Consider the following 27,661-nt stretch of genomic DNA (forward strand, 5'->3'; position numbering starts at 1 on the left):
ACCTCACCAGTGGAGTCCCAGGGGTGCTTTAGCAGTAATGAATTCAACTAGTATCCATGAGGACACAGGTTTGATCCATGGCCTCGCTCAGTGGGTCAAGGATCCAGTGATGCCACGAGCTGTGGTGCAGGTTGCAGATATGGCTCAGATCCGGAGTTGATATGGCTGTGGTGTAGGCTGGCAGCTGCAGCTCCGATTCAACCCCTAGCCTGGGAACCTCCATATGCCACAGGTGCGGCCCTAAAAAGAAAAATGAAAGAAAGCAAGCCCAGCTGTTCTGGAAGCCCACACTCTCCAACTACACCACCCACTACCCCCAAGCCACTAACCAAGCTTTCTGGCTCTCTGTGTCCTCTCCCTTTGTGCCAGACGTTAGTTGGCTCCCCCACTAGTCGCTATTCTGCTCCTTCAGTCCCTCTTGACAACAGGAGGTGCAGAGTGTGTGGAGAGCACCTTCCCCACAACTGCCTGGACTCCTTGTTTCCAAAATGTCCCCATCGGTCTGCCTTGGTGACCCTCACCCTTCATCACTGCCAGCGACCCCAGTACTCATCCCAGCATCCTGCTCTCTGACCACTTCCCCTTCAGCCAATAGCCTCACTCCAAGCATCTTCAACCCCAACCCCATGGGCGCACCCCCTTCAGAGTCCCTTGCACTCTGTCCTCTGGGTCTGGGGACACCGAAATGACAAGAACAGACGGCACGCTCAGAAGGGGTTACCTGGAGAGAGTCCCATGAACGGCCCACTGACCGAGGAGGGGCCGGCTGAGGAAACCACCAGAGACAGAGGCTCCAGTGATGAGGAACCAACAACAGCCTGAAGAGGTGGGGAGGGCAGGAGGTGCTGAGCCCAGAAAGAGCTGGGATGGTGCGAGCAGGGCGGACAGCGCTGTGGTCACATGAAAACACAGCCGCCACCAGAACCAAAGTAAGGCAAGGGGGATGGGGGGGGTGGAGGGATACACCTCCCAACTCCCTTCTGGTTCTTGGTCAGTGGTCTTCATTGGCTGAACTCAACCAGAAGTCAGAGCCAGGCAGCCTCAGGGCCACAGTTAGGAGCGGTTCGCCTTTCACAGCAAAAAAGGTGGCTTGTAAGGTGGTGGGTGACAGATTAATGAGGGGAAGGGCCACATGCTCATAGCCTCTGCTTCATCACCCCTGGCCTGGTCTTCATTCCCCCTCGACGTCCTTGCCCCTCGGTCATGCTGGCCTGGCAAACCCCCACTCTGCCTTCTCCATCCCTCCACCTGTATTTATATTTTTGGCTGCACCTGCAGCATGAGGAAGTCCCCCGGGGCCAGGGATCGAACCTGCACTACAGCGGGGACAACCCTGGATACTTAACCTGCTGAGTCACACGGGAACTTCCAGTGTCCCTTTAAATTTAGGTCCCCAAGTTTCAAGTAGGCACTGCTGGCCGATTACATTCCTCTCATCCAGTCAGCCTCCCACAATTTTACCCCATTTTCTCCTCAAACTCCAGTACACTGTCCCCGCTCCTGATGATTTCATCTCATATTTTACTAAGAACATAGAAGCAACCAGAAGACAACTTCATCTATTTTTTTTTTTTTTTCGGCTGTGCCTGAGGCATACAGAAATTCCCAGGCCAGGGATCAAACCAGCACCACAGCACTAATAATGCCAGATCCTTAAGCCACTGAGCCACCAGGGAACTCTGAAGACAACTTCATCTTGCCCTTCGCCATTCTCAACCTATCAGCAACCTGCTCTCTGGTTACTGTGGGAACCGCACCCCTGTTACTAAATGCCCTCACCTCTTAGGTACCTGCAAGTACCTCCAGTAGAAGAAACTCCTCTCTCTAATGGGTCATTCTCTCTGCCTGCAAATATATAAGAGATCATATCCATGGGAAGGGAGGGATGGATTGGGGGGGGTGGAGGGGTTAGCAGATACAAACTATTACAAACACAATGGATAAACAAGGTCCTACTGTAGAACTATACTCCATATCCTGTGATAAACCATAATGGAAAAGAATATGAAAAAAGAATGTATACACATGTATAACTGAATCACTTTGTAAATCATCTATACTTCAGACAAAAAAACAATTTTTCACACAGATCATCTCCAAAAAGAAAACAATAACTTTCTCTAGAACCCTCGACCCCCCTCCAGCTCCTTGCCCATTTCTCTGGCTCCTCTTAGAGGACACTCTCCTCAGATGAGTTGCTTATTCTCATGCCTCCATCCTGGCACTTCCCGTTCTCTATTGAGCTCACTCCAACGAGCCATTTATTCCCATCATCCCAAAGAAAACCTCTCTTGAAGGTCACTACTGATCTTTGCAATAAATCAGGATCTTAGCAGGAGCAAATGACAAATTTAAATTCGATAATTAGGGGAAATTTTCATCAAAGGGCTCTTTTGAGGTATGGGCAGGGCGTGGGGAAACCACGAGGGATACTGCATATCCTGAGACAATGACCACGGGATGCTTCAAGGGGCCACGGAAGGGGTGGGTACCAGAGCCTGAGAGAGCTGCAGCCTTCTCTGGAAGGTAGCAGGAGTGCCCAGCCCCTGACTGAGCACAGCAGCAGAACAAGGACCCACACTTCTGCTCAATGTGTCAGAGCTCAGCACTGAGCCGGGGGAAACTTTCTCAGGCTGAACCTCAGTCTGACGCTCTTCCCACCCAGCCCTCCCTCCTTCCCTTCACTGCTGTCAGACCAGCATCGTGGGCTGGAGGCTCTGTCTACCCACTCCTCTCCTGTTTACTTTTCACAAATGCTATTGGTGATAAATCTCTTATTATTCAAACTCTGTCTTGGCATCCTGGAAAACTGACACGCACCTCTGTCTTGCCAAATCCAGTGGTCACCCCCAGGCCTAGGCTGACCACATTATAGTAGGTTTCTGCAACTGAAAAAAAGCCAGTGGGGGAAGCTCCCATTGCGGCTCAGTGGGTTAGGAACCCGACTAGTATCCATGAGAAAGCAGGTTCTATCCCTGGCCCCACTCAGTGGGTTAAGGATTTCAGTGGGTTAAGGATCCGATGTTGCCTCGAGCTGCAGCACAGGTCACAGATGCAGCTTGGATTCAGTGTTGCTGTGGCTTTGGTAGCAGCCCTAGCCTGGGAACTTCCATATGCCACAGAGGAAACCCTAAAAGAAAAAAACAAACAAACAAAAAAAAACAAATGGGGGTATTTTCTCACACAACAGTGACAACTAAATTTCAAGGTTTGAAAGAGTCCCTTTCAGTTTAGTGGGACAATTAATCTCCAAATGACCTAGAATATGTTCACTGCATCCTTCACCAAAACAAGTCTTGAAAATGCCCATCCCATTGGTAATGACTTGTTTATTGTCTGTCTTTCATTCCATATATGAGTTTCAAGAACAAAAAACTAAGTCTTTCTTTGGGGGATAATAAAAATGTTCTCAGTTAGATTATGGGATGGTGGCCCAACTTTATAAATATACTAAAAACCATCGAAATATACTCTTGAAATAGGTGACCATAAAGTATATTTCATTTAAAAAATTGTTTTTAAAAATGCAATTAAGGAGTTCCTGCTGCGGTGACGTCTTGGGAGCACCAGGATGCAGGTTCGATCCCCGGCCTGGCACAGTGGGTTAAAGATCTGACATTGCCGCAGCTGCAGCTTAGGTTGCAAATACGGCTCTGATCTGACCCCCCAGCCTGGGAACTTTCTTTTTCAGTGGGTGGCCAAAAAAGAAAAAAAAAAAAAAAAGCAATTGAATCATTAGAAGGGACCACAGAAGTCAGGGAAGGTTTCCATGAGATCATATGTGCGGGAGACCTAAAGGAACCGTAGGCCTATGCTGGGGAGAAGAGGGGAGGGGATAAAACATTCCAGACACAAGCAGCAGCCAGCAGGAAGCCAGGGGAGGGTCTAGGAAGATGCCATACTATCATGTGTATATGGTAGGGAGTCAATAATGCTGGTACCAAGAGACCGGGGCCTAAGCAGGCAGGGATGAGCCTGTGTGGACAGGCAGAAGCCAAACCATGAAGTGCCATTCAGTCATGCTACCTTTCCATGAAGGAGAAGGGAGGCCATCAAAAAATCCTGTTAGAATTATTATTCTGATATAAATTTGGAAGGTGATTTGGAGGTAGGTAAAACTAGCAAGTGTTTGATCAGAAAGTAGGAAAATAATAAGAGCTAACATTTTTTTTTTTTGGCCACACCCATGGCATGCAGAAGTTCCAAAGATGGAACTTGAACCACAGCAGTGACCTGCCACAGCATTGATAGTGATGGATCCTTAACCTGCTGAGCCACCAGGGAACTCCAATTGCTAATATTTATAGAGTCCTAAATTTCTACTTATCACTTTCTTTGAATCATCTCATTTAATCACTAGAAGAGGTATTACAATTATCCCCTTTTTATTGGTGATATCTTTTTATTGTTTGCTCCTTCACTTCTTCAGGTCTTCAGGCAAATGCAACTTCCCCACACTTTCCCTTGCTTTATTTTTCTCCAAGACCCTCAGCTCAATTTTACATATGTTTCACTTTTTACATCTTGTTTAAAGACCCTCTTCCCGGAGTTCCCATCATTGCTCAGTGGTTAAAGAATATGACTAGGAACCATGAGGTTGCGGGATCGATCCCTGGTCTTACTCAGTGGGTTAAGGATCCAGGATTGCCGTGAGCTGTGGTGTAGGTCGCAGACGCGCCTTGGATCTGGCATTGCTGTGGCTGTGGTATAGGCCGGGGGCTACAGCTCCAATTCAACCCCTAGCCTGGGAACCTCCATATGCCACAGGTGCAGCCCTAGAAAAGACAATAAATAAATAAATAAATAATAAAAAAGATCCTCTTCCCATTCTAGAATGAAAGCCCATAAGAATAGGTTCATTTGTCTTTTTCCTTCAGTTCCTTAGCACATGGTAGATGCCCAATAAATATTTTTGAATACCTTAATAAATGAGGAAATTGAGCCTATGATCATGAGGGTAATAAGTGACAGAATTCTGATTAAAATACTCACCTTCTTAACCCACTAAGGGATTCACCAGAGTTGTAATATCACAGGTGAGAGATGAGTCCCCCCCCCCCCCCGAGGCTGCAGCACTGGGAAGGGGGAAGTGGTCAGAGTGGTAATAGTTTGGACATGGAAGGATGCTGGAAGGGATTAGTCTAGGATGACTGTGGTTTCTAGATTTGGCAAATCGGTAAATAGCAGTATAGCTCATCGGAAGAAAGAATACAAAGGAATCTTGTTTGGGGCAGAAACATGGAAGAAGAGGACATGTCTCTTCCTCAAACTTTTTAAAAATCACCTCCCTAGGTTACCAAGAAGTGTTGTTAATAAGTTCGAAGCAAGTAAACCCAAACTGATCTCGTCTTCAGTTGGATTGCTATTGGGAGATGGGGATGGGGGATGGGTAGGTGAGACCAAATAGGAATTGCTCTTTTTAAAAAACTAACTCAAGCCTACCAGGATCAGGAGAAAGAACTCAGGAGTGTTTAAAATAACTCTGAAGTTAATATTTAAGGCAGATGCTAAAACAGAAGAATGTGCCTACCCTCGTGTAGTTCAGCCGTAGTCATATGTTTAGATTATCGTGACTGTGGCAGTGGCTTTCAAGACGTGATAGGGTGGAAGCAAGCAGTGACACCCAAGCGCTGGGTGGCCAGGAAGGCGGGAAGGCAGATGGGCTGCATTGCACGCCACAGCACGTGGCCGCCCTCGGACCCTGCCGCGGACTCAGCCAGTTAAGCCTCCTGCTCGCGCCCCAAACGACTCCCAACCCCCGCCCTGGAGCGGAGCACAGGAGGCGCGGCTCAGGTTCCTTTACACTCCCCGGCCACGGGCGGACGGCCTCCGGCCCCTAGGCGGCGCTGCGGACTCGCAGGGGCGGCCGCAGCACGAGTGAGCGCCGCCTCCCCACTGCGCATGCTCGCTTTCAGTGTGGGCTCGGTTTTACTTTTTTTTTTTTTTTTTTTTTCCGGGCGGCCCCGGCGGCTGCGTACTGGCTGTGGGATGGGAAGTGAAGCCCCAGCGAGCGGCAGCGGCGGGGCTGTGAGGAGCAGCCAGGGGGAGGCGGCGGCGGCGAGTCGGTGAGCAGCTGGGAAGAGCGGAGCCGGGGCGGAGCACCTGCAGGCACGGGCGGCGGCTTCACCATGGCGATTCGCAAGAAGAGCACCAAGAGCCCCCCGGTCCTGAGCCACGAATTCGTCCTGCAGAATCACGCGGACATCGTCTCCTGTATGGCGATGGTTTTCCTGCTGGGGCTCATGTTCGAGGTGAGCCCGGCCCGCTCCCTAACCGCCCCTCCGCCCCCCTCCCCGGGCCCCGCCTGCCAGCTCAGCCCTTCGGCCCGGGACTGGGGGGGACCCCAGCCGCGGGGAGGTGCCGGCCGCCCGGCCGGGAGGAGCGGGCCTGCCCCGCCCCGGCCTGGGGCTCCGCGGCCCCGGGGGCCTGGCCGCCGCCTTCCCGCCTGCAGGGGTCGGGGCCGCCGGGTCGCCCCCTCGGCCACGGTGCACGCCTCCCTCCCGCCGCCGCCGCCGCCCCCTCCCGCCGGCCGCGCCGCGCAGTTCCTGGTTCCCGCGAAGGGTTACGTGGCAGCCGGCGAGGGGCCGGCGGGCGGCGGGGGCGGCCCCTGAGCGCCGAGCTGGCTGCGGGCGGTGGGCGGGCTGGGGAATGGCCGGCGCGGCGGGCTGGCCAGGCCCCGGGGGCCGGGGAGCGCCCGGTGCCTGGGGCGGGGGCCGCCGTAGCACGGAGTTTGGGGTGAGACGGACCGAGCCGGGCGTCCGCAGCCCAGTGGAAGGGCGGTGGCCGCGGGGCAGCGAGTGACCGCTGCGGGATTGTTTTAACTCCCATCTCGCAAACTGGTATTGTTACCAGTGATCGAACTTTTTGCCCCGACTTTTTGCTCTTTCCGTAAAGAAGCAAAGTCTGGTCGAGAAATCGGGGTTTTGAATAGCAGTGCCGAGGAGTCGAATAATTTTCTTTTTGTTTCTTGAAGTAGGAGAGGATGGAAATGTCAGGAGTGTGTAAATTCTCTTCCCACGTATCGAGTATTGTGATGACTTACTTAACAGCTGTTGAATGTGGGTAATAAACTTTGCAGGGTGAGCGTGTAACATCCTACGGCTTTCTTTGCCTCGCTCCCCAATGCACACGCCCATTCCTTATTTTCTTTCTCATTTTAATTAATTTTTCTCTAGCTCTTGTGCCCCATCAAATACACGATTTTACTTATTTATTGTGGCCCCCCCCCGCGCGCTTCCTGGAAGGGCAGAAAAAAAAATTTTTTTTATCTTAATCTCCAGCGTCTAGAATAGGGCCTGGGATGTAGGAGGTGCTTACAAAATATTTGATGAGTGACATTAAGAATTCATGAAAAAAAAACTAGTGGAATGAGACAGCCAAAAGATGAATATAGTTTTTAGGTGGGTTTTTTTTTTTAAGGTTCTTATTAGGTAACTTTATATTTTATTTTTGCTTCTCTTCAAATAGGCTTTTCTGGATCTAGATATCGATTTTTTTTTTTTTTTATTCTTGACTGTTATTTATGTCCGTTTAGTCCACTGCTAAGGAGGTAGTAGTTATCCTGAAAGGGAAGGTAGACGTGAACTGACTTATGTCACCTACTTCTTTTTAGGCTGGGCCTGTGCTACTTACTTATTTAGTGATCAAAGGCTAAACCTCACTTTTTCTACTCTTTGTAAGGAAGTAACATCACCTGTGGTGTTCTCACAGCCACAGATAAGATAATGTGGTGTGAAGGCATCTCACAGTCTATAAAGTATGAACGTATATGATACTAAAAATGCAATGCAGCATTTGTACTCACTTTTTAAATTTTAAATTTATATATACTTTCTGCTTTGTTATTGGAAGTAATACTTTTCTGTATACAGTATGTTGAACAATTTTGTAAAACACGCATAACCCGTCTCCACGTGGTAGGAATTCCTGACTTTAAAGATATAATTTAGGAGTAATATTACCTGCAAGGTATATCTTCAGTGCTTTGAATGAAATGGAATATAAATCAGAAATGCTGACACTTAGAATGCTGTAATGTTGCTTTTATGTAAAATATTTCCTGTTCTTTTACCACATTTTTGGGGAAGTTCACCACCTGTACCTAGCCTCTCATGTCAGTGGTTTTTTTTTAACAGTAAGTGGATTTTCACTTGTACATACATCTGTAAAATATATCAATTTAAATAGATACAACAAAGATCTAAATAGCAGCATTTAAAGTCAGTTCAAAAAATGTTAAAAGTAGCATACAGAAGGAAGTTTGTGCAGGGTGTACTACATTTTTCTTACCATATGTTAAAGTTTTAAGTTTTGAAAGCATGTTATATATATATGAGAAGAAATTCACTAGGTTAGTTTTGCTGCTTGACCTTTAAAATTATTGCTGTTGGAGTTCCCCTTGTGGCTCAGCGGGAATGAACCTCACTAGTATCCACCATGAGGATGCAAGTTCAATCCCTGGCCTTGCTTAGTGGGTTAAGGATCCTGCATGGCTGTGGCAGTGGCCAGGAGCTGCAGCTCCAATTCAGCCCCTAGCCTGGGAACATCCATATGCCGTAGGTGCCACCCTAAAAGGACAAAAATAATAATAATAATTGCTGTTGAATCTCAATGTTAATTATAGAATAACAGTGTTTGTGCTAGGATAATAGAGAATTTGATGTTTTTGCAGCAGAAGTGTTAAGCCTTTTGTGTAAATATATTGAGGAAATGTCAGAGGATTTATGGTGAAATTGACAAAACAGTAGCAGGTACTATATTACTAGCCAGAATGAAGAATCAGCATAGGTGCTGAATGAGAGTTAGGGCTCTACTGCTCACTAACTGGGTGACCTAGGGCATGTCATTTAACTTCTCACAACTTGGTTGCTTTTCTATAAAATAGGGCTCATCAGATTACTCTGAGAATTAAACTTTGTATAATGCCTAGTTCAGTGTTTGGCTCACAGGAAGCATCCCGTAAATGGTAGTTCATTATTCTTTTGTTATCTATCAAAGTTGGGAAAGAGAAGACAGCAGTTTTTTTTTTCTTAGAAGAGAGCATTTTTATATGAGAGAAGGGTCCAACAGTAAGCATCTAAAAAAAGTTATATAGGAGTTTCCATAGTGGCTCAGTGGTTAACTAATACGGCTAGGAACCATGAGATTTCAGGTTCAATCCCTGGCCTCGATCAGTGGGTTTGGGTTAAGGATCCAGCGTTGCCGTGAGCTGTGGTGTAGGTTGCAGACTCGGCTCAGATCTGGCATTGCTGTGGCTCTGGCATAGGCCAGCAGCAACAGCTCCAATTAGACCCCTAGCCTGGGAACCTCCATGTGCCCCTAGAAAAGACAAAAAGACAAAAAAATAATTTTTTTAATTAAAAAATAATAAATAAATAAATTATATATACGGTAAGGTTAATAAAGCTGTGGTTTGGGGCAAATGGAAGAGTTTAATTTGCAGAGAATTTCATGTTATCAGAAATTGCTGTGGGAGTTCCCCGATGACCTGGCAGTTAAGGATCTGGCATTGTCACTGCTGTGGCTTGGGTCATTGCTGGGGCACAGGTTCGATTGCTGGCCAAGGGATTTCCACATGCCACAGGCACCACCAGTAAAATTGCTGTGAATTTTGAAATCATGTTTCTAGTACAGTCGGTATCTGTCCACATAATGCAAATCACGGTCTATAATTAATGGCTTCAAATTGGAGTTAGGAAAATTGAACAGTCGAAAGAGGTAATGATACTTGGGGAACTTTCTGAAAGTAAAGCTCTGGAGAAGGAGCTAGATCTTTCCACTAGGACTATTTTCTTTTGGCAGGGAGTTATTTTCCAGATACTCAGGAGTCTGGGTTGTTTGTGCCATGCCAGGTTTAGGGGACAGTTACAATTATATCTGTCATGGAATGGTCTGGGAGGTTTGTTTTATTTTTAAGCATGACTTAATACCAACATTTCTTTCCTTCTTTTTTTTTTAAAGGCTTAATTTTTATGTAAGCCGGAGAGGAAGTGGGATTTGATACTCAGAAGTTGCTGTTATCTCTGAGGCACCCAGTCAGTGTCGTAGTAACAAGTACAAAATAGTCAACATCTCTGTATAATAAGAAAAGATACCAAGCCCCATCCTGTGCCCACTAAAGAAATATTGGAATTCCCGTCGTGGCGCAGTGGTTAATGAATCCGACTAGGAACCATGAGGTTGCGGGTTCGGTCCCTGGCCTTGCTCAGTGGGTTAACGATCCAGCATTGCCGTGAGCTGTGGTGTAGGTTGCAGACGCGGCTTGGATCCAGTGTTGCTGTGGCTCTGGCATAGGCCGGCAGCTACAGCTCCGATTAGACCCCTAGCCTGGGAACCTCCATATGCCGCGGGAGTGGCCCAGTAAATAGCAAAAAAAAAAAAAAAAAAAAAAAAAAAGAAAAGAAATATTATGATAGTCATGATACTGTATACAATACAAAATTAAATAATTCATCAGAATTTGTGGTAACCTGTTTAAAATATATCTGAATAAGTCTCAAAATTTTCTTATAAATGGAGAGCAGGGTTTTAAATGTCCAGGATTGTTGTTAACTCAGTTATTTATACTTTTGAATACATTGTATATTTTTGTAGCATATTTTATTCCAAACTAATTTGTCTTACTATTGATTAACTGTAATAATTGTTTAACCGAAGCAATGCTGCCTGGGATATGAGGCTTAGGAGGCCAGAAAATGGCCAAGAGCATGATTACTGGTTTAATTTTTCTTTTTCCTTTGTTTTAATTTTTTTGTTTGTTTTGTTTTGTTTTTTGCCGCACCCACAGCATGCTCAAGTTCCAGGGCCAGGGATCAAACCTGAGCCATAGCAGTGACAATGCCAGGTCTTTAACCTGCTGAGCCACCAAGGAACTCCTGGTTTAATTTTTCTATAAACTTTCTGGGGGTATGCAGTTTGTATTTTTCCTCTTCTTTTTCTACTTACTGTCTGCTGCTAACCTAGCTGAAAGCCAGATTTTAATTTTATTTGGAAGCCTAGCATAAAAAGATAATCTAATTTTTGTTGCTTTGGGAATTTGATATTAAATTTATCTTTGAAGAATTTTACTTGTCATTTGTAAAGGACTCTTAAAAAGTTTTTTTAGCTATGGTAGTGGTGACCTCATATTCCAAACTGAAAACAGGGGTGTGGAATGTGTGTTTATGCATGAAATCTAAATAAAGCTATTAAAACATAAAATTCAGTAACCAGTCAACTTTATTAAAAATAACTGCTTGAAAGTAGTGTTCCCCTGGAAACTCATGTCATCATTCTGTTCCCATGCATCTGTGTGAATGACCCAAAATGTAATACAGAAAGGCCTTACAGGCCTTTTCTAGTCAGGTGACCTTTATATATCGACCCCCGTCATGTCACGGCTTTATCTCCCAGGCCTGCCTTATTTCCAGATCCTGATTCTGGCAGAGCAGAGCTCAGCCACAGCCTACATGTTGTCCCTCTCCCTCCTTCTGCTGCTCAGCTGCCAGCTCTCTACCTTGTCCGAGCTTTTGTGGTGTCTCGTCCCCTTCTTTTTCTCCAGTGTATTAGCACCTTCGTTGCTTTCCTTTCCTTTCATGCAGGCTTCAGCCACTTGTCCATGCTCTCCCCAGGCCCAGCTCCCTTGCCAGCTCAGCCTCTCTCCCTCTTTGGCCTGCGCATCACCACCTGTGGCTGCAGCCTGCCAGCTGCCTTTTCTGTGCCTCCCCTGGGTTGCTAAGGGTTGTCAGAGAAAGTCAGACACTCATGCTGATAGATAATGTTACAAATGAAAGGTTTCTGACTTCATATCAATAATACCCAGGGATCTTTTTACTTTCCCCTGGCCAACTTCTTTCCCAAAAGAACTATAAAAATACTCATCATTTGAGTCCTCAGCTATGCTCAACAGATGACATTGGTTTTTTTTCTCCCATGGGGATAGTGAGAGTTTATCAGATGTGAGTTTCTTCCATTTCTTGTCTTTTGAACTTACAGGTCTCATCATTTTTGCTTCTGCCTGGTCAAAGAGGAAAACTGCTCAGGATTAACCTGGAGCGCTGTCCTTGTATTTCATTCCCTACCAGAGCTCTGGGTCCATTCTGCCCTGACATGTTTAAATTCTCCCTGGCCCCAGCCCCTTTCCTGACTGCCCCCGCACAGGCTCGTCCTCTTTCATCACAGAACATCAGCCCTGCCCTGGCATCTACCGCTGGGAGCCCCTTTGTTCCTTTCGTGCTCTGCAGTCCTCTCTGATGTGGCTTCTGCTCTCACTTCTTCATTGGAATCACGCAAGCTGCGGCCACTGGTGACTTTCTTAAATTGTCCTTTCCATTGCACTCTTTTCTTGACACAGCTCTTTTGAAATTATGATTTTATCAACGCAAAGTTTAATGCCTGTTTACCTTTGAAAACATTTCCCCTTTGGCTTTGGGGCATCAATCTCCGTTCTCTCTTCAGTCATTCGTATTTCTCACCAGCTTTTTCTGTGGTCTCTCCATGGTTCTGATCTTGTCCTATTTCTCATCAAGTCCTAACTTCCACAGCCTTGACCATGTACTGTGTGCTGCCTGTAAATAGAGACTTCCAGATGCTTAAGATAGGGTCTCCCAGCAGAGTTCCAGACGTGGGCCTTACCTGCCTCTTGGTGTTTCCATCTGTATGTCTCGCAGAAATCTAAGTTTATCTAAAACTCAATTTCTTCTTTCCCTAAAACCTCCCTTCCTCCTGCATTCCACATTTGTATTAATAGTGTCGCTTTTCCCCTAGTTGTTGAGGCATCAGTACATAATCCTTGATTCCTCCCTCTTGCTTAGCAAGCCTTATTCTGCCTCTTTTATCTAATTCTTATTCAGTACTATTGATTGGTCACCTGATATGTGCCATTCGCAGTGCTGGGCTCTAAACATGTGGTGATGAGCAGAAACAGGTGTGGTCCCATGGAGCCTGCTGTCCCAGGAGTGAGGCAGGCAGCAGGTAGTAATATAATCCCACCAACAGAATGTGTTCTGTAAGGGACACCGGTCTCTGAGGTCATCTAACCTCAGAGATGACCTACCCGAGGAGATGGAGGGGGCTTCCTGGAAAAGTTGTGCTTGAACTGAGATCCGAAGCAGAGAGGTTTTCTGACAGTGTTTGAAGTAAAAACCAAGTCCCAGAGCCTGTGGCAGGAGGAATGCAGGGAGCTAAGGACGTGGTCTCAGGAGAGGCTGGAGAGGCTGAGCAGAGGGGCCGGCCCCTGGAATGTGCTGTGGACCCCATGGCCAGTTTTGTTCTTGTCCTAGAAAGATAGGGGTCCGTGAAGGCCCTTCAGAGCCCAGTAACCTGCCACAGTGAGCCATCTTTCCAGAAAGACAAATAACTTCCCCCTGTTCATCATTTAGTTGGGCTAAAGTAAAATCTAAACTTCTTACCTCAACAAAGTAGACCCTTTCTAGCTCTTGGTAACTTCTAGGCCCTTCTACCACTTCCTGAGGTTTGCCCAGGCCTGACCTCCTGTTTACTGCTCCTTGACCTTTGCACTTCTGTTTCTCTTAGCCTCTTCATCCCTTCGTGAGCCCAGGGATTTTTGTCTTCCAGCAGTAGAGCTCCGTGCCACATCCCTGCGAAGCCTTTCCAGAGCATGCCTCATTCCTCACCCCAGAAAGGAATCAAAAGCCAAGGAAATACTTTGTTTATCTTGAGTTCGATTGGGCACGGGTTCTATGGCACTATAACAATTTGTTTACCTGTCTCCCAGGCCCGACTAAGTTTCTAGTCATCAGGATTCTATCATTCATCTTTGTTATCCTTTCTTGCCTAGGACAGTGCCTGGTGCCTGTAAATATTGAGTAAGCGCTCCATTTCTGTCTTCTGACCACTTTTACCAGTAGTCGGGTCAGTTAAATATTTATGGACCATGTAACTCTGCCAAGTGTGTGGGAGATGAACGCACACGCCACAGACCCTACCTCATATCCATTTTTGTTATGGTAACTATGCTTCCTCCTCTTTCATTAATTTACATTCAAAAAGTTTTTGATGGGAATCCTGCCTTCATTGTGCAGGTCTAGAAGAAACACGTTATCAACACACTGTTTACTGGCACGACAGTCTCTCTTTTAAAATCTTTTTTTTTTTTTTTTTTTTTTTTTTTTTTGGCATTTCTTGGGCCGTTCCCGCGGCATATGGAGGTTCCCAGGCTAGGGGTCCAATCGGAGCTATAGCCACGGGCCTACGCCAGAGCCACAGCAACGCAGGATCTGAGCCACGTCTGCAACCTACACCACAGCTCACGGCAACGCCAGATCGTTAACCCACTGAGCAAGGGCAGGGACCGAACCCGCAACCTCATGGTTCCTAGTCGGATTCGTTAACCACTGCGCCACAACGGGAACTCCTCTCTTTTAAAATCTTAAAGTTAGGGTTGAATTGCACAGACTCATCTGAAACTGCAGGGTGAATATGTGAACTTCCAAGCTCAGCCCCTTGGTGATCAAGAATTCCAGGTGTGCTTTTGGGGGTGCCACAGGAACTGGAGTACTCTCAGTCCTTAGCTGGGGGCACAGAACTTGCAGCACCCCCCCGCCCCACCGCCCTGTTTGCTGTTTGGGAGAAGGTCACAAACTCACTTGATCTTCTTTTCTTCTTTCTAGATAACAGCGAAAGCCTCTATAATTTTTGTTACTCTTCAGTACAATGTTACCCTCCCTGCAACAGGTAGGTGGCTATATGTTTTGGAATTTTCTAGTTAAGTAGAAGAGTTCAGTTGGACAGCCTTGGAAATTTCCATAAACACTAGGTTCTTCATTATTTTCACAGATCTCATGATAAGACTGAATATTACTGCTGGTTTTGTGAGGCAAGATTGATGTTTTTGGTTGACTGCACCCTAGATATTGTATGAAGATCAGTTTTTATGTGTTTAATGTTTATTGTATATTTTTGTAAGTGGATTTGAAATTCCATCAAAGACTCCTTTTTTTTTTTTTTTTTTTTTTGGTTTCTCTTCCTCTGATCTTTTCATAAGAAAATCCTAATAGATATTTTACATTTGTCTGAAGAGTCATTGTTCAGTCAAGATTTCTAAAGGTCCAATGTTCAGGTTCAGCTTTTCTGACTGCGAGTTCTGTTTCAGACATGTAAAACCCATTTTATTTTCCCATTTTTGTTGTGCTCTACTGTTCTGTCCTCTGTTTTGATTAGAGAAAATGTCAGTAAGCTCTAGGGATTTTCTGGTAATAGCATCCAAAATACACTTTTAGTTTTTATCTCAAAAAGTTTTTCTGAATGATGCTATGTGAAAATCAAGTTGTTATTGGAAGTTGATTATACTTGAATACAATAATATACTTAACTAGCATGGGTGAGGGAATTGAGGTATTTAGTAAACAAAATGTTAACATAGGCAGTAAACTTGCCCCGAGTGTCTGTGTTGAGAGTGTAAGATCCATTATACAACATGGAGTCAGTCGGGTTTTCGTTCAGTTACATCGTTTTGTAAATATTTGATTTAGTAACTTGGATATCACGTGACTCAAAACCACAAAGTTGTTCTGAAATTTGAGTTTGCCAGAGAAGAACAAAGCTCTTTCATCAATTCATAAGTATTTGATTAAGGTTTGTTCTGAAAAACTGTAGCAATTTTAAAGATGGAAAACTATTATAAGTAGCAGTTTCCTCTGTCTCTACTGCTTAAGAGTTCAAAACTAAGTCAAATCCAACTTAAGTCAGTTTTTCCCTCATAATCATAAATGTGTTGGTATCTAGTTTGAAAGTAGAGCTAGAAAGTAGAAAGTTTCTAAAGTTCTTTGAAAAGACAGGCAAATGGGCTAAGTATAACTTTACTATAACCTGGGAGGAGAGCAGTTTTCAATTTCCTCCAGGATCTGAGTGTGCCCTCCCCTCCCCTCCCTGTTCTTTGGTCTTTGATGGCTGTGACTAACACGCGTCAAGTCTTTGTAAGAAATCTCTGAAGCTTTGGACTTGTAGGTGGTCTCCTTGGTTTTCATTGCTCCTAAGATTCAAGGTCTCCAAAAGCAAATCTTCATGACATTCCTATAGAACTTATTTTTACTAGGTTAGTCTCCTCTTGTTTGTTTCCATAACTATGTTGTACTTAGTGCTGTTTTTATAATCTCATGTATATTTTTGTGTGTGTGTGTGTCCTGTCCTTTTTGGCCTTCAGAAGAACAAGCTACTGAATCAGCGTTCCTTTATTACTATGGTATCAAAGATTTGGCTACCGTTTTCTTCTACATGCTAGTGGCGATAATTATTCATGCCATAATTCAAGAGTATGTGTTGGATGTAAGTATACAATCTTAGAAATCTATACTTTGTAAAATACTAGCTCTCCATACTGTGATAGTCATATAGTGAATATCTTATATGATCTTAATTATTAATAGTTGTTTCCATTTTTAGAAAATTAACAGGCGAATGCACTTCTCCAAAACGAAACACAGCAAGTTTAATGAATCTGGTCAGCTTAGTGCATTCTACCTGTTTTCTTGTATTTGGGGCACATTCATTCTAATATCTGTAAGTATGCTCTGTGTTTAAATTTTCATCTCTCACTGTATTTACGTTTTATATACCCAGAACGGAAAGTGATGTCCTATTGTTAATGCTCATAAGCAAACCGTGAACCTTGGAAAAATTCCTCTTCTATTATTGTTCTTCCTTGCTAAGCTTTGAATGAAGTTCTGCTGCTGAACTGGTGTAACTCAATTTCCATCAGTAAGCCTCTCTTTTAACTAGGTTTTATATAGCAAAACTTGCCAGCTAGGTTTAATGTTTCAGGAAGCCTTACGCATTTTTTGTCAATCCAAGTCTTGTTTTCATATCTTAGAGTCATTTGCAGATATCTCTGTATTGCAAAAAGGGAAAAATGACAGTGATACTTTTACTAGGTTACCTGAGTTGTACAGTTTCCAGTCATTTCCTTCTTTAAAAACAGTCCAGAGGTCCTGTCATGGGTCAGCAGAAATGAACTGACTAGAGTCCATGAGGGACATAGGTTCGATCCTTGGCCTCGCCTAGTGGGTTAAGGATCCAGTGTTGCCATGAGCTGTGGTACAGGTTGCGTGTAGGCAGTGCCAGATCCTTAACCTGCTGCACTACTTCCAAGGTTTTTTTTTTTAATGTATCCGTGTGCAATAATTCTCATAAACAGATCTGGTTATCTAGGGAAAAGACTTGGTTATTGTGTGGACTTACTCCTGTACAACTCGGCAGCACCTTGATCTTCTGTCCCCTGTCCGGTGCCACCTCCTTCTGATCCTTTCCCTGATTACGCAAGACAGCATTCACCCTCCCCCAGTAGCTGCTGGACCCTGTTCCGTACCATTACTGTTTTTTGGTTGTGTTATGTTTGTTTGCATACATGTCTCTTTCATTCTACTGGATTGAAAGAATTTCGAAACCCAGAAATTATGTCATATTTGACTTTACATCACTCAAATTGATTTTCATTACACTCAAGTAAGCAGTTGAACTGAATGGAAAATAACTAAAACATCTAAAAAGTTTGACTTTGGTAGGCTTTTTGGAACTTGATGTGGAGAATTAGAAATGTGCAAGAAATGAAAACACTATATTATTTTTTAAGAAGCTTGCATGTTCATTAAGCTAATTTTTGTATCTATCTTCTCTCTTAGGAAAACTACATTTCAGACCCAACTATCCTGTGGAGGGCCTATCCCCATAATCTGATGACGTAAGTCAGTTTTGGGTGGGCTTTTCTTAGTTAAGCACCATGCAAGTCACTTTTAAGCAGAATTTGTTCTTGTTATTCTCATTAGGACCTTAGGCAGATTCATACAATAGGTATGTCTTTGACAGTCCCACCACCATAAGAAAAATAAGTCTTGTGTGCTTTGTTCATGTATGTAATCTTTTCAGCGTGTTGGTTACCCATAGAAAACTGATTTACTGATTTCCGCAGTAATCCTGATTTAATCCTCTGTCTTCCCTTTCTTCTCCCTCATCCTTTCTTGTTGCTGATCCATCTTCTGCATACTTGGGCTCCTTTTCTCTGCCCTCAGTCTCTTCACTCCTTCCATTTCTCAGTCTCTTACACTATAAACTAGAGGGTAGGGGCTGTTTCTTTTTTTTTATTTTGCTGGCCCTGAGGGTTCTGTACAGTTATTCATTCTTCAAGCCCAGCTCTAGGACTTCTAGTCCATATTTTCCTTGCTCCTTTAGCCTATATTGGCTTCTCCTTTCCTGAATTTGTCATTTGGTGTGTAGTATTTTAGGTTTGTACATTGTCCTAGCTGTTCTGTAATTGTCTCATTTACGTAAGTTTTATATTAGACCCAGGCCCACCAAGCATGTCTGTGTGCTTGTCAAGCAAGTACTGTGTCTTCTATTTCCTTTGCTGTGCCAGGCTGTAGCTGCTTATCATCTACACAGTGTTCAGTAAGTGCATTGTGATGTGAGAATTGGAGAAAAAGATAAGGAGGAAATAACATGGCCCTGCAATATTGCCCACTCTCCTGAGCCATTCTAACTTTTAAAAGTTATATTCATTCAGCACACTCTTATAGACTGAGGAGATAGACATCATACGTGTGTGAAACTGTACCTTCTCCCTCTCCCCACCCCCTGGGATTATTCAGAGTGGCTTTGTGTCCTATTAGACCTCTGGAGGAGAGGCAGGGGGGAACCAAGAGAAAGCAGGAGGACTGGAGGGGTGGGCTGTGAGGAGGAGACTGGATTCTAGGCTGATTAGGATTGTCTCCTGGGGGAGGGTGTCAGTGCCTTACTCCTCTCTTGAATCCTGGTGGGCTTCCGTTTCTTTGGACTCTCAGTGTCTGAACCAGGCCGAGTTAACCGTATTTCCCTTTAAAAAAGAAAAGCCAGGGCATGTTTGAAATTGGGACCATCCCAGTTTCAGGTGATGCTAGATCTGTGCGCTTTCACTTTTCCATCCATCCTTTTGCCCTTCAACTTCCCTTTTGATGAAACCTTACAGATCTGTGATTTGATTCTCTCAGAGTCTTATGTTTTCAGTAGCTACCATGACATACTCATCAGTAGCAATTAACTAATAGGTAAGAGACTGCTTCCTCACAGCTCGCTTGCATGTTAACAGAGTTCTGCAGGTAATGGCTTTGCTTCTGCTGTTCGTTCCAGAGGAACTGACTGAGGGTGGAGAGACCCTAGGGAGCTGGGGCAGGGGGTGGCTGTTGGACAGTTGTGTAAAGTACACGAGTATTGTAAGGGAACCTGAAATGATGACATCGAGGCAGCTCCTTAATAGATCCTGATTTCCAGTGTTTGTTTTTACTTTATTCTTTAAAACCATTATGCTTTAAAGGATATTTTTTACCTTCTTATGTTGTACAGATTTCAAATGAAGTTTTTCTACATATCACAGTTGGCATACTGGTTTCATGCTTTTCCTGAACTCTACTTCCAGAAAACCAAAAAAGTAAGCAAGAACCTTAGAGTTTTAAAAATTGTCTTGTCATTTTTCATTTTTTTCCTTTTTTTTTTTTGAAAAGTCTTTCTAAAATTAGATATTTCCTGGGAGTTCCCATCATGGCTCAGCTGAAACAAATCTGACTAGCATCCATGAGGACACAGGTTCAATCCCTGACCTTGTTCACTGGGTTAAGGATCCGGTGTGGCCTCGAGCTGTGGTGTAGATTGCAGACGCCGCTTGGATCTGATGTTGCTGTGGCTGTGCTGTAGGCCTGCAACCACATCTCAGTTTCGACCCCTAGCTTGGGAACCTCCCTATGCCATGGGTGTGGCCCTAAAAGGCAAAAAAAAAAAAAAGAGAGAGAGATATGTCCTCATGTCTCTAACCTCTACCCTTCCCCCATGGTTCCCTCACCTCCTCTCTTTCCACAGAAACAAAGTATCCTTAGGTGTTTTTTGAAAAAACCTTTAGTAATTATTTTTAACTTGGGGGGGACCTTAGACATGCCAGTATCTCATTTTAAAACTGTATTTAAAATAAATTAAAATTTAGGGAGTTCCCGTCGTGGCGCAGTGGTTAACGAATCCGACTAGGAACCATGAGGTTGCGGGTTCGGTCCCTGCCCTTGCTCAGTGGGTTAACGATCTGGCGTTGCCGTGAGCTGTGGTGTAGGTTGCAGACGTGGCTCGGATCCCGTGTTGCTGTGGCTCTGGCGTAGGCCGGTGGCTACAGCTCCGATTCAACCCCTAGCCTGGGAACCTCCATATGCCACGGGAGCGGCCCAAGAAATAGCAACAACAACAACAACAAAAGACAAAAGACAAAAGACAAAAAAAAAAAAAAAAAAAAAATTTAAACAAACCTTAAAATGTAATATTCATTTTCTGTTATTGGTATTCTTTGCAGTTGCACAAGTGAGACCGAATGGATTAATTATTCTACGACTATGTTTTAGTCCCAAAGAAAAAATCAGTATTAAGAAAAGTAAACCATAGTTAAGTTCAGGAAACGCTTCATTCACCTTGAAGCTTTTCCTGAAATAGGTGGGAAAAATGTTTGTTTGTCTGCTTCGTTTGAACAGTAAGTGAACTACAAGAGCACTGCAGTAGCCTCCTTCGTAGTTTATAGTTTCTATATTTCCTAAAAAAAAAAACAAAAACAAAAAAAAAAAACAAGAAACATTTAAATTGAGCTGCTCACCTGTGCTCTAAACATGTCTCCCATCTGTGCCCGCCACCCTCCCCTGGTCCCTTTATTTTTTTTTAGGGCCACATCTGCAGCATATGGAAGCTCCCAGGCTAGGGGTCCAATCGTAGCTGCAGCTGCCCGCCTGCACCACTGCACCACAGCCACAGCAACTCAGGATCCGAGCCTCATCTGCAACCCACACCACAACTCACTGCAGCGCCGGATCCCTGACCCACTAAGTGAGGCCAGGGATCGAACCCACATCGTTATGGATACTAGCCAGATTTGTCACTGCTGAGCCACAGCAGGAATCCTCCCGGTCCCCTTTTCTTCTTCTCCCTCAAAGGGCCTCATTCACACTGACACTCTCTGATTTTATAATACCAGCACACCAGTTTTCTCATATATATAAATATATATATTTTTTTATTTTTATTTATTTTATTTTTTTTTTGTCTTTTTAGGGCTGTACTTGCAGCATATGGAGGTTCGCAGGCTAGGGGTCTATAATCGGAGCTATGGCTGCCAGCCTACACTAGAGCCTCAGCAACACCAGATCCAAGCTGTGTCTGCGACCTACACCACAGTTCATAGCAACGCTGGATCCTTAACCCACTGAGTGAGGCCAGGGATCAAACCCGCAACCTCATATATACTAGTCGGGTTTGTTAACCACTGTGCCACGACGGGAACTCTTCTCTCTAATATATTAATCAAGTATTTTTATTCTCTTTTTGGGGGAGAAATTATTTAAAAATCTCTATGTATCAAATGGTATGCAGATGAGGCAATAGATAAAAGAAGTCTAGAGATGAGTTAACAACCATGATGTTGAATGATATGTATATGGGGATTTATTACAGTCTGTTGTATGTATTTTAAGTTTTTCCACACTTAAAGCATTGTTTTAAAAATCCTCTTACTTGAAGAAGCTTTCCAAAATAGAAATATAACCACCCTTGCAGGGACCATTTTATCTCTGCCTTCTCGAAAGCTATAAACACTTATTTCTATATATACCCTAAAGAGTTAGTTCATGAGTCTAGGTACTTGAGCATCCATGAGGATGCAGGTTCAACCCCTGGCCTCGTTCAGTGGGTTAAGGATCCCGCATTGCTGTGGCTGGGGTATAGGCTGGCAGCTGTAGCTCAGAGTCGACCCCTAATCTGGGAACCTCCATATGCCGTGGGTGCGGCCCTAAACGCCCCCCCAAAAAAAAGAACTGTCTTAAGATAAAAGTCTTTGACTCACCATTTCCAATAACCCTTCATATTCAGTAAGCACTGAGTATGAACCATAGACATCCAAAAGCTGCACAGTCCAAAACGGCAGCCCCTGCCACATTTAAATGAATCAGAAACAAAACTTCTTGGTCACACCAGCCCTGTCACAAGTGCTCATTTGCCACACATGGCTTCACTCTGCTATTTTTTTGTTTTGTTTTTTTTTGGTCTTTTTTAGTGTCCTTTATCTCATCTTATAATCCACTTCCTCTCACTTTCTGTGTTTCAGCCCCACTGGCTTTTTGTTTATTTGTTTGTTTTTGTTTTTTGTCTTTTGTCTTTTTTTTAGGGCCACACCCTCGGCACAAGGAGGCTCCCAGGCTAGGGGTCCAATCGGAGCTGTAGCCACCGGCCTATTCCACAGCCATAGCAATGCCGGATCGCCAGATCCGAGGTCTGCCACCTACACCACAGCTCACGGCAACGCCAGATCCTTAACCCTCTGAGCAAGGCCAGGGGTCAAACCCGCATACTCATGGATCCTAGTCAGGTTCACCAACTGCTGAGCCACAACGGGAAATCCTCTATGCTGTTTTGGATTAGAGATAGAGAGTGCGTCCATCATGGCAGAAAGTTCTGGTAGGCAGTGCTGCTGAGACCGTCATGGCTCCTTGATGTCTTAGTACCATGGCTCAGATATTTAAAGCTTTCCTCATGTACTTTTATACCCTTGGACATAATACATCTGGGTTTCGTTATTAATTCATACATCTATATCTTGTTCATTGACCATGTAAGTAAAGAGGGACATTTCAAAGTAATTGTTCACTTTAGTTCTCAAAGCTCTTTTCTTACCAGTTCCTGCCAGATGGCATTTCTCCAGAAATGCAATCTAATTTTTATGGACTAATTTGCATAACTTAGAACTTAACTGAAACTATTTTTAACACCTACATATGACAGTCGAAAGTAACTGTTGCAAGTAATTAGCATAATTTGAAAGTAACAGCTGCATATGTGTTAAACAGTTTCTTAAAATTTACTCTATAAAAATTATTTTTGGAAGAACTCTTTACTGGAGAAAACTAGTACAGTGATTGTTTTGAACCAATCCTACAAAGAAATGGAGAAAGGAGCACTGTTAGTAGCAGTTCAAGAGGCTGTTAGTCACAAGTAACTTTCTTTTAAGAAGAATATTTTAATTACTTGTAATATAATATATATATATATGCTTCAATATAAATAAGTAATCCTCTGTTTTGCCCAGGAGAGGATTCAAAATGTAATTTCTTTTTTTTTTTTTTTTGTCTTTTTGCCTTTTCTAGGGCCACTCTTGCGACATATGGAGGTTCCCAGACTAGGCCGCTGGCCTACACCACAGCCACAGCAATGCAGGATCCAAGCCGCGTCAGTGACCTACACCACAGCTCACAGCAACGCTGGATCCTTAACCCACTGAGCGAGGCCAGGGATCAAATCCACAACCTCATGGCTCCCAGTCGGATTCCTTAACCACTGAGCCACGACGGGAACTCCCCAAAATGTAATTTCTTAACCAACTTGAAAATATGAAGTTTCAGGGAGGTATGGATGAAATAACCACGTTTTTTTTTCCTAACAGTTTATTTGGTTTAATTATGCAGATGCGTAATTGTATGCCATATAAAGTATATTTAATTAGAAAAATGTTTTTCCCCGACTCCTACTTCATGGGGGTTATAGTCGCACTTTTCATATGCAACTTTGTGGTTAATACCTGTTGTTCATCACTAGAACTACTTTTGGACTCATGTAACTCAATTTTTCCAGAACACAACCTCTTTACTTCTATTTAATTGATTCCTCCACTAGATCTCTGGAAGCATTTAGAAGTGACATTGAGTTTTTCAGGCTGCGTATCTTACTCAAACATTTATTTGCTGTTCAAAATAATCAATATAGATCTCTGTAATAAGAGAGCTTTGGAATTTTTTTTTTTTTTTTGCTTTTTAGGGCCACACCTGCGGCATAGGTTTTCAGGCTAGGGGTCGAATCAGAGCTGTAGCTACCAGCCTACATCACAGCTCACAGCAACACCAGATCCTTAAACCCACTGAGCGAGGCCAGGGATCGAACCTACAACCTCATGGTTACTAGTCGGATTCGTTTCCGCTGTGCCATAAGAACTCCTGGAAAGATTTAAATATGATATTGGTCTGTGGTTTAGGGGGAAATCTTTGCCTTACATGTGACATTCAGTTTATAGTAAAGATCGTTTTTTAGTACAGTTTAGTTAAGATAAGCATTTTCTTATAAAAAATAGAAATTTACTAAAGGATATATCTGACTGTTTTTAATAAAAAGATGTTGGAACAACAACCACAAGTGTTACCTGAAGTCATTTATAATTTTAGACTTTGTTTTCATTCAAGTGTACTATATTTATTAGACTTCCCATGAAAAACTAAGACTATCAAGAATCCTAAGCCAGAGTTCCCATCGTGGCACAGTGGTTAACGAATCCGACTAAGAACCATGAGGTTGCGGGTTTGATCCCTGGCCTTGCTCAGTGGGTTAACGATCCGGCGTTGCCGTGAGCTGTGGTGTAGATCACAGACATGGCTCAGATCCCGAGTTGCTGTGGCTCTGGCGTAGGCTTTAGACCCCCTAGCCTGGGAACCTCCACATGCCGTGGGTGCAGCCCTAGAAAAGACAAAAAAAAAAAAATAAAGAATCCTAAGTCATCACTGCATGACATCATCCTTATATAAACTGTGGGAACATTAGCATTAAGAATATATCAAAACTTGGCAGACTTGTCTAATAACTCACTTTCATCATACATTTTTTCTCTTCAAGTATTTCTAAAAGTTTGTTAATCTTTATACCAAAAAAATTAGTAAAATTTCATTTTTGGCTCCTGTTAGAAGTTTGTCTACATAACAAAATCGTAGGATAATGTGTGAAAATATCTTGAAAAACCAAAATAGCTTTCTCTCAGCCACTTTAATATCCTTCTGGACTCGAGACTCTGGAACAGTGCTGACCCCTGTTGAAATCTGTAAGGTGGCCAGTGAACTGACACCATGAACTAACTGCCTCTTCATCCGGCCTCCTCTGTTCTCCCCTGACCCACACTCCCCATGGAAACTTGTCCACCCCAGAGACCATGGTGCTGGGCAAGGTCTTTATTGTTGCCCGCAGATGTGCCAGCCCCAGTGGAATTAAAGAATGGCAGAGAAGTCTGACCTAGAACAGGCCTGCTAAAAGCAGCCATTTTCTAAATGGACTCTACATAAAAATTTCTCACTGTAAAAATTATGCTGCATTCCCCCCCCCCATTACCTTCATATTTTTAAAGTAATATGGGAATGCCTGTAATCTACACTCCCCACCACTCCTTGTAGTGGGCGCTTCTTGGTCACGCATGTATTTTTACATTTTCTCTGGCTAGGCCTTGAGTGTGCAAACATTGCTGACAGTGGTCAGTTTGTATAAGGCTAACCTCGTCAATGCTTAGAAAAAGGTTTCTTGGTATTCTGTCCTTTAGGAAGGTGAAGAAATCATTGGAAAAGGTCTCGCTAGGCACTTGAAGCTTGTCAAGATGGAAGCGGTGATGGTATTTCACTCCATTATTGATGCAGTTGGCTATCAAAAAAGCGGGGCGAGATGCAAAGTTCATTCTGAATTTAGGGAAGATTTGTCTGTACCTCAATGCAAGTGCAACTTTGCCTCAATTAGGTTGAGATTTAAGGATAAAAATTAAAAGAAATGGAATGTCTCTCCCTTTTTTTTTTTTTTTTTTTTTGTCTTTTTATCTTTTAGGGCTGCACTGGTGGCATATGGAGGTTCCCAGTCTAGAGGTCCAATCAGAGCTGTAGTCACTAGCTTACACCACAGCCACTGCATTGCAGTATCCAAGCCGCGTCTGTGACCTACACCATAGCTCATGGCAGTGCTGGATTTTTTTTTTTTTTTTTTTTTTTGTCTTTTGTCTTTTTTGTTGTTGTTGTTATTGTTGCTATTTCTTGGGCCGCTCCCGCGGCATATGGAGGTTCCCAGGCTAGGGGTGGAATCGGAGCTGTAGCCACCGGCCTACACCAGAGCCACAGCAACGCGGGATCTGAGCTGTGTCTGCAACCTACACCACAGCTCATGGCAACGCCGGATCGTTAACCCACTGAGCAAGGGCAGGGACCGAACCCGCAACCTCATGGTTCCTAGTCGGATTCGTTAACCACTGCGCCACGACGGGAACTCCAGTGCTGGATCTTTAACCTTATATAAGCAAGGCCAGGGATGGAACTCGCATCCTCATGGATGCTAATCCGGTTCGTTAACTGCTGAGCCACATGGGAACTCCTAGAATGTCTTTTTGAAATCTAGTCTGTTTACGATTTGTAATAGTGTTCTTAGGTTTGTTAGAGAGGAAAAAGAGTTTATGTTCTCTACTAAGTGGTGTGTTTTTAAAACTTATTTGTGTTTCTTTTTTTAAAAATTTGTTTTTGGTGTTCCCGTCGTGGCTCAGTGGTTAACGAATCCGACTAGGAACCATGAGGTTGCGGGTTCGATCCCTGGTGTTGCTCAGTGGGTTAAGGATCCAGTGTTGCCGTGAGCTGTGGTGTAGGTTGCAGACGTGGCTTGGATCCTGCGTTGCTGTGGCTCTGGCATAGGCCGGTGACTACAGCTCCGATTGGACCCCTAGCCTGGGAACCTCTATGTGCCACGAGAGTGGACCAAGAAATGGCAAAAAAAAAAAAAAAAAAAAAAAGACCAAAAAAAAATTTGTTTTTATGTAATAGTGAGCAATTTAAAAACCAAAAAGCTTTTACTAGAACTTTTGAGGGTCCCCCTGGTGCTGTTTCCCCCTTAGAAATTTGGAGCCTTGGGAGTTCCTGTTGCAGCTCAGCGGTAATGAACCCAACTAGTATCCATGAGGATGCATCGATCCCTGGCCTCATTCATTGGGTTAAGGATCTGGCATTGCCACAAGCTGCAATATAAGTCACAGATGCAGCTCACGTCCCATATTGCTAGAACTGTGGCATAGGCCAGCAGCTGCAGCTCTGGTTGAACCACTAGCCCGGGAACTTCCATATGCCACAGTTGCAGCCATTTAAAAGAAAAATTAGAGTTTACATCATAATTCTGTTTGTATGTGTGCGTAATCTAGGATAAAATTTTCATAAAGTAATACAATATGTTTCACTGGCATTTCATGATCTATTTAACTTACGTCTTTGAAGACCACTGTTTCTGAAATAACCAGGTCAGAAGGGATTGTGGAAGAAAAAAAGAAACAAAAATAAAGTCTGGATACCTGGTTTGTGGGCTTATTAAGAGGAGAAGGATATACAAATAAGTCGTATCCTAAGTGAGAAGGTGAAGTTTAACCTTTGGTTTTAGTGACTTAACTGACAATGAGATGAAAGCACAAGATAAAGAATATGAATTCTGTTTAGGTAAACAAGCATCTCTGCTAGTATGAACAGAGCAATTTTAATATTATAAGGGCATTATGGTTATTAATACTGTCATTTAATAAACGTTTGTTATCAAAAGAACCACAGATTCAGTCCTGAAAGGGATTGTGGGTCCCTCTGATTCAAGCAGGAGAGGTTAAAGGACTGTGGCTGACAGGGGCGAGCAGTCGGGGCCCACAGCCTGCTGCTCTGATGGTGCATTTTCATTTTGCCACACTGCTCCTCGGAGCAGAACTGCTTCACCATGTTTTAACCTGTTACACAATTTCCTCTTTGCAGGAAGATATTCCTCGTCAGCTCGTCTACATTGGCCTTTACCTCTTTCACATTGCCGGAGCTTATCTTTTGAAGTGAGTTGGGATTTTTCTTGGCTGTGTATCTGGATTGGGCAAAGCATATGC

At 43.8% G+C, this 27,661-nt stretch overlaps 1 protein-coding gene across 2 annotated transcripts in view; it reads left to right on the plus strand.

The window, feature by feature from the left end:
- The window catches only part of TRAM1 (translocation associated membrane protein 1), a 31,914-nt gene continuing 10,123 nt past the window's right edge, over nt 5,871-27,661 (plus strand). The window contains exons 1-7 of one of the 2 annotated variants that reach the window (XM_001924618.6): nt 5,871-6,251; nt 14,610-14,673; nt 16,142-16,263; nt 16,381-16,497; nt 17,616-17,674; nt 19,309-19,393; nt 27,540-27,610. In XM_001924618.6, coding sequence (XP_001924653.3) covers nt 6,129-6,251; nt 14,610-14,673; nt 16,142-16,263; nt 16,381-16,497; nt 17,616-17,674; nt 19,309-19,393; nt 27,540-27,610 — 641 coding nt within the window. In that variant the 5' untranslated portion in view covers nt 5,871-6,128. The remainder of the gene's footprint in view (nt 6,252-14,609; nt 14,674-16,141; nt 16,264-16,380; nt 16,498-17,615; nt 17,675-19,308; nt 19,394-27,539; nt 27,611-27,661) is intronic. The other variant, XM_013988065.2, reaches the window with a different exon arrangement.

The sequence above is a fragment of the Sus scrofa genome, chromosome 4, assembly GCF_000003025.6.
Source record: "Sus scrofa isolate TJ Tabasco breed Duroc chromosome 4, Sscrofa11.1, whole genome shotgun sequence".
NCBI lineage: Eukaryota > Metazoa > Chordata > Mammalia > Artiodactyla > Suidae > Sus > Sus scrofa.